This window comes from Pistacia vera, unplaced genomic scaffold (assembly GCF_008641045.1).
Source record: "Pistacia vera cultivar Batoury unplaced genomic scaffold, PisVer_v2 Contig1223, whole genome shotgun sequence".
Lineage (NCBI taxonomy): Eukaryota > Viridiplantae > Streptophyta > Magnoliopsida > Sapindales > Anacardiaceae > Pistacia > Pistacia vera.
Window position 1 is genome coordinate 663 of NW_022195275.1, and position 7,276 is coordinate 7,938.

General features: G+C 38.8%; 1 protein-coding gene across 1 annotated transcript; it reads left to right on the top strand.

Annotated features, from left to right (window-relative positions):
- The first annotated feature begins 247 nt into the window (after positions 1–247).
- On the top strand, positions 248–6,598 carry LOC116115724 (KH domain-containing protein At4g18375-like). The gene is made up of 7 exons (XM_031401853.1): positions 248–475; positions 1,808–2,281; positions 2,373–2,618; positions 2,732–2,938; positions 3,297–3,349; positions 3,438–3,537; positions 5,791–6,598. Exons 1-7 carry the CDS (start codon positions 392–394, stop codon positions 6,325–6,327), a joined length of 1,701 nt encoding a protein of 566 aa, XP_031257713.1. The 5' UTR covers positions 248–391; the 3' UTR covers positions 6,328–6,598.
- Positions 6,599–7,276: the final 678 nt, after the last annotated feature.

Consider the following 7,276-nt stretch of genomic DNA (forward strand, 5'->3'; position numbering starts at 1 on the left):
TACTTCCTGCAGTCACTTGTTGAAGTTTGCTCGTTTGGAAAAGGGTACATTAGAAAATTTTCATAAAAGGCTTATTAGAAATTAAAATTAGTGTTGTTATGTACAAGAATTCGCAGTGCCCGAGAATGTTCTAGGACTTGCAGTATTTTAAGAAACATATCTTTTTTCACTTTTGAGATTTATTGGGACCTTTGTGAATCGGTATTGATGGATTTCTCACTTAAGTTCCACCTTGTGAATCAGCATAGTGGGCTGCAGGTGCTCTTTTCCAGAGAGGTCAGTGACTGTCTGCTTTCTTAAAGAGCTGAAGTGATCCATTTAGTGGTATAAAGTGTTCCAGAAGGAATTAGTTTTTGGCGCAAGTTTGAGTTGGAGAGAAGTGTGTCCAAACATGAAGGCACCTGGAGGATTCAGTCATGTTTTGACTAAGTGGTGGGACGCAAATGCTATTGATGATATCAGGCCTGCAGAAGAGGTGGGTAGAGAGATCTTTGCTTGTGTGGTTATGTTGGCTCCAAAGGAGTAACCCAGTGAACGACCCTTTAGGAATATAAGTTTTTAGCAAGTAATCTTGCTTGTCATATTTTGAGCTTCTGTTATTTTCTCCTTGGTCTATTCTTTTGTTGTCTCTTGGTCATTTCCGTGCTGTATTAATTTTCCTTTTGGAAGATAGTTTTAAATTTTTCCTTGACATTTCTGGATTATGCCTACCTTACTTTCTAAAAGTTTTAAAAGATTTTCAGCCTTTTATATGATGAATATATTCCATCAGTAAACACTATTTTATAGTCAATTGCCCCAGCCCACATGCATGGATACCAGAGCTATGTTCCTAGTTTGAGTCTCTATGATAATTTTCAAAATGTGAAATGCAATCTTATTTAGTATAATAATTTATAATTTTGGCTGCATCTTGGCTATGTTTGCCTGTATTCTGTATAATTAGGTACTGCCACACTGGTTGAAGGAAGGAATTCATTTTGAATAATTTTACTAAACAACATAATCCATAAATCTTCAAATCTCATCTGATACGGGAGTAGTGCAGCATGATTTTGATACCGGTTTTGACTTTGCTGGGTTCAGATCAATTGGATTGTTCCAATTGCATGATTTGTTGTTTGTGGTCTTAAGTTGGGTGAATCCAAATACCTTGAATTGCAGATTTTGATGTGTTCTTGATTCTTGATCTGTGATTCATTGGTTTTCGAAGGTGTCACAGCTATTGACAAGTCTCAAATGCGTAAGGATAACTCCTCACTTCATGAGCCCTCCTCATTTGGTTGTGTGCTTGATTCTATTATAGGTACTCGACTATCAGTCTGACCACCCTTAAGTAGTATCACTATTATTTAGAGTTGGTATAACTTTCTGGCATATGTCAATAGCATGTCTCATTGATATAGTTCTATATATATCTCACTTAAGTCATATCTTAAGAGATTCAAGATATTTTGTTGCATCTTGGCTGCTTCTGAATGTGTATGTATGAAATTTATGCTTATGTTACCTGTGCACAGACTGTAAAAATCAACTTGATTGATGTATTCAAATAATTGAAGATGCCATGATGTTACTGAGATTATAGCTCTCTGTTATCAACGACACCATTTGTACTGTGTACCTCATTCTATCTACTACTTATACATTGTGAATTCCTTGTTCCTAGACCATTATTTCCTTGATATATTTTTCCTACATTCCTGGTTGAACTATGATGTGCTTATAGTTTGGGAAAATTGTTATGGACAATATTGCATTGTCTTACAATTCCCTACAATGTGTAATTGTATAAGGTATTTTGCAGATATCTGGAAAACCAGATGTTGCAAAGAGGGCTCTCTATGAAGTGTCTACTCTATTGCATCAAAATCCACGCAAAGACAAACCTCCTACAAACTTCCCTGTGCCTTATGGGGGCCAAAGTTTTCATCCTCCTGGACCTCCCACGACAAGTGTGCATTCACCAGGAAAATCAATGTGGCCACCTAGGAATTCTAGTTCTCATGGTATGCCACCGATGCCATGGATGGGGGGATATGGAAACCAGCCCTCTGGATTTGGATCTGGTGGCTTTAATGATGTTCCTCCTGGACACAGGGGAGAAACTTCAGCTGAATTTTCTATGAAAATTTTGTGCTCGGCAGGGAAGATCGGTGGAGTTATAGGCAAGGGAGGCTTTAATGTAAAACAGTTACAGCAGGAGACTGGAACTAGTATTCATGTTGAAGATGCATCGACAGATTCAGATGAGCGTGTGATTCGTGTCTCTGCTATTGAGGTCCCATCTTTTTTCTTTTCTTATTACACGTAACTACATCCCCATCTTTTACTTCATATGGTTTTTGATCATTGTAGGGATATTGTTTCAGGGGCTTTGGAACCCAAGATCGCAAACTATTGATGCAATCCTTCAGCTTCAGAATAAAGCAGGTGAATTCTCTGAGAGAGGTACTATCGTTACTAGACTTCTTGTTCCATCAAGTAAGGTTGGATGCATCCTTGGGCAAGGAGGTCATGTTATCAATGAGATGAGAAGGAGAACCCAGGCAGACATTCGTGTTTACTCTAAAGATGATAAGCCTAAGTGTGCCTCTGAGGATGAAGAGCTTGTGCAGGTGATATGATTGCATAAGGCATTTCATTATAGACATCGCCTTATCAAATTGAATTTTTTGTTCATTCCTTCAGCTTTGCATCTATGAAACGAATCCTTCCCTTTTACATTCAGATATCTGGAAATTTTGCTGTTGCTAAAGATGCTTTGGCAGAGATTGGATCAAGACTTAGAGTGAGAACTCTGCGGGATGTTGGAGCAGAACCTGTTCCTGTTGGGCCTGTCCAGCGATTTGGCTCTGCTGGAAGCTTACCAGGCAGGGGACCCCCATTATCTGGCACTATGAGAGCCGGCAGTTCTGGTGGATATGATTCTCTCAGGGTATTTGTTTTCTATTTCTTTCCTCTTCATTTTCTTATAAATCTTGTTTATTTTGTTTACTCTGAGGTTAAGTGTTTTTGTGCAGTTGTTATAAAGGTTAATTGTCATACTGCTTATATGGACTGTTTTATATTCTTGAATTGATCAATGTCTGATAATTAGCATTCTTGAGATAAATGATTTCAATTATTATGTTAATGTTATCATGCATGATAGCTTGACATTTATTATAGTTATCTTTTCCTGGAGGCATATTTCAAACTAATGAGCAAGCTTCTTTAAGTGTTTTCAATGTTTTAAGATTACAATAAATATATCTGTCAGTGATAACTGGGAATTTATTGATGCTCTTCTGAAGGGTGGACGTGACTACGAACCTCAGAGTTATCCTGTTCCCCCACCTGCTACTGGGTACTGGTGCCTTTTGCATATACTTCTGTTACAAATATTATGTTTAAATAGTGTGATTGATTCTGTTGTTGGTCTGTGAACATTTCAGGTACCCAAATATGAACAGTGGTTTGGAGACCAGGATTCATAACAACACAATTGGTTATATTATGGAAACTGGGGGGAGCAGCATTTCGAATGTCGGTGAGGTATTTTTTTTTACCGTAATTCTAATAGAAGGGATGGAATGTTAGGTATAATTACGGTGGGACTAACTAGGATGATCAACCTTTAGTTTATGTAGAGCATGTTCTAGTCTTTTGGGGAAAATTGGTGATTATTTATTTATGGTTCTTTCTACCTTATGAGGAAGGAATCTTAAGAGGAAAGTTTGGGCCATTGGATTAGGATTCTACCTTATGAGGAAGGAATCGTAGGAGGAAAGTTTGGGCAATTGGATTAGGATTAAGTAATCTTCATGGAATGCTCCTAACTTGAACGTCCCCAGCATCTAGGATGGTAGAAATCTCCTATATTTGCATATCCCTCTAGATGCATTATGGTGTTCAGTAAATGATGCATCATAAGCCTCTGACTCACTAGAGCTATTTTAGCCTCTTTAAAGATCTTAAACCATAGTTTTAAAGGAACTGAGCAATGAAGAAAAATATGGTTGAAACTTTGCACATCGTTCTACACATAAAACACCTATTTGGAGAGAAAGTATCATCTGGCTTCCTTTTCTTTAACTTGGGGTTAGAATGTAATTGTAGTTGGTAGTGTGGCTATGCTGGTGGCTACACTTCGTAGTGGTGGCTCCTATCCTGGATGATAGAAATTTCTATTATTTGGATATCAGAAAATAAGGGCTCATTTGGTTCACTATTTTAACCCTATCTTACTCTACTATCCTATCCAATCCTATCCAAATACGCATTTGTTTCAATATTCAAAATTCTCTTCAAAATACAATACCATTCTAATATTTTGATTATGTTTAACCCTTTAGTTTGTTAATTTAACTAAATACCCCCAACAATAAAAGTTTATAAATTGACAAGAACTCCCCCACCTATCTACATTTGTCAGATTCCGGCCACCACCGTCGCACACTACCGGCTGGATATGGTCGGTAGTGGCCCGATCTGGCCTTTTCCGGTCAGATCCACTGCGGATCTGGCCGAAAAAGGCTAGATCTATGGCCGTCAGATCTGGCCGTTGACGGCGAGATCTAGCCAAATCTTTTGGCCATTGATGACGACCATATCTTGGCCGTCGTTTCGTTGCAGTAAAGCTTGTCTTTCTTAATTTAGTCAAAAACGGAACTTTCACAGGTTCGATAGGAGCTCATCAAACTAAACTTGTAGAGTGAGACCTGTGCTCGATATGGTTCAGTTCAGAGCTTTTTTTCTCAGTATGCTTCACCACATCCTTGTACTCACCTTGGTATAGTTCTTCGTTCGGCGCTTAGCTCATTTTTTTACCCTTTACATCAAAGGGCATTACTCAGAGAAAGAAAAAATCAAACTCAACAAACAAGCTCGGCTGGCTCATCAATGGTTCACAGGAGGAGTAGAGTGATTAGCTGGAATTGGGGATTGCCTGTTCGCTAAAGTCCTGTCTGCCAGCTCGTTGATTCAATACGTTCCTATCCCCTGGGGAAGTTTTATGTTGACGAGGCTCCAGTCTTCTGCAGGTCACGGTTACTTGACTTAGAATAGAAAGGCGAACATCTGGGAAAGGGAAAGCGCAGTGCGCCTGGTGCAAATGGCTTTCTTTTTTCATGATATACCAATCAGAATGGAGGGCCCCACCTACGTACATGATTGATAGAATCACTACTTAGGGATAGGGAGGGGGCGGTCAACTTGATGCGGGAGAGGCATGAGTGCAATTTGATCTTGACGGCCAAGATCTGGTCGTCGACAACGGCCAAAAGATCTAGCCAAATCTGGCCGTCAACGGCCAGATCGACGCACTACCGGCCATATCTAGCTGGTAGTGCGTCATTACAGCAGATTCTTGCTACCTTCCGACGGTGGTGGCTGGAATTTGACAAATGTGGGTGGGTGAAGGTGTTTAGTTAAATTAACAAATTCAGGGGGTTAAAAAATAATCTAAATATTTTCAGAAAAGTTATTGAAAATTGTACAAAAAACTTCTTAAAATACTACTCAACTCAACTATTTTCAAAAGACTATTCTAGAAACTCCTAAAATAGTGAATCAAACGGAGCCTAAATATCCTTGGATGTTTGTTTTATTATTTTTCTTTTCATCCTTGCTGGTAGCTACATTTCTTAGTCGCTCCTTTCCAGGGCATATATATGAATATTACAAACAAAGGATTTTATTTTTCTGAAATGTCAGATTTGCCAGAAATATTAAAGGAGCTTATATAAAGTGTATAATTATATATAATATGGCAGATGGACTTCTGATTGTCTCTTTCATAAATTTTAGGTTGCTGGAGCTAGGATTAAGCTCCAAGATCCTCAGTCCGGAGGCTCTGAGTGTGTGGTTGACATCCGTGGATCTTCTGAGCATTTGGCAGCTGCACAGAGTATACTTAAGTCCTATATGACCTCTTCTGGGCCGAATATGAGTGCCCAACAGGCCCCCTACCAGAGCATGGACTCCCAGCAAAACTCGTATCAGAACATGAGTGCACAACCAAGCTCGTATCAAAACATGAATGTGCATCAAAATTCATATCATAGCACGGCCGCGCAGCAGAGCTCATTTCATGACATGAATAATGCGCTGCCACTAAGCTCATATCATAACATGAATGCGCAGCAAAGGTCGTATAATAACATGAATTCACAGCAAAGCCCCTATCAGGGCATAAATGCACAGCACAGCCCGTACCGAAACATAAACGCTCACCAGAGCCCCTACTCGACGACGAATGCTCAGCAGGGGGCCTATCACAACATTAATGCTCCACCCAGTGCTTACCACAACATCAGTGGGCAACAAGGCACATACCAGTACTGATTTCTGATCTAGGCAATTTTTGTACCATAATATGCTCTCATGTTTCTTAATTTGATGATCACAGCTAGTTTATTAGTCTGCAAACAGGATTTAGAGAAGCTGTCACATGACTGGGCTTCTTTTAGGTTTCAATGTTTCATCTACACAAATATTCTCTTCGATGCTGTTTACTTTTCGAGCAAATTGTAAACGTGTTCCAGTAGCCTGGGAATTTAATTAATCTTTAGCCTGATCACTGTATAGACAAATCATGGTCGATTGTTGTTTTTAACATTTCTACTTACTGAAACATCCATAGGAAAAAAGGATGCTGTTGTTGTTGCATAACTTGGATGAACAGTTAGTTTCCTTGATTTTGATGTGAATTATGAACTAATAATATTTGTTTTGAATATTTGCGGCAAACAGAAACTAAACGGGCTCATGCACAATCTAATCTAATCCCACCACAAAAACTAGATCAAAATTACAAGTCAACACGTGAAATGACAAGTAGCCAAGTTGTGTATAATCCGGAACTTTAACCATGAAAAGCAGCTGGGACTGGAGAAGCAGCACCTTGTCCCTTCCATTATGGTTGACCTCATATTATTTAGTGGCCTCTCAAATGGTAAGATTTTTTATCCTTATCATTCTTTCTAACCTGCAAATTGCAATACCCTCAAGGATAAGCCTAGTAGTCAAATTCCATACAAGAAATCTCTTTCAAATTCAACAAAGATAGTCATTTCTCATCCTCAATAAGGCAAAGTGCTTCACCCACTTCACCACTTGTTTTGAGGATTTTGTTGTGGAGACTCCTGTTCAATTATTCATGCTGTTTCCCTTCACATACCCAACTCAATTCCATGTTAACCTTCTCTCTCTCTTTTGTTATTTTTTTTTTATTTTTTTACTTTTTTTCCTCCAAAATTGTTTATATTTCAAAACTATTACATCACATCCCATC

Excerpts from the sequence above, each read along its gene's own strand:
- LOC116115724 (XM_031401853.1), top strand. The coding sequence starts at position 392 with ATGAAGGCACCTGGAGGATTCAGTCATGTTTTGACTAAGTGGTGGGAC. Across the intron at positions 476-1,807 it reads ATATCAGGCCTGCAGAAGAG|ATATCTGGAAAACCAGATGT; the intron begins GTGGGTAGAGAG and ends GGTATTTTGCAG. Across the intron at positions 2,282-2,372 it reads TTCGTGTCTCTGCTATTGAG|GGGCTTTGGAACCCAAGATC; the intron begins GTCCCATCTTTT and ends ATATTGTTTCAG.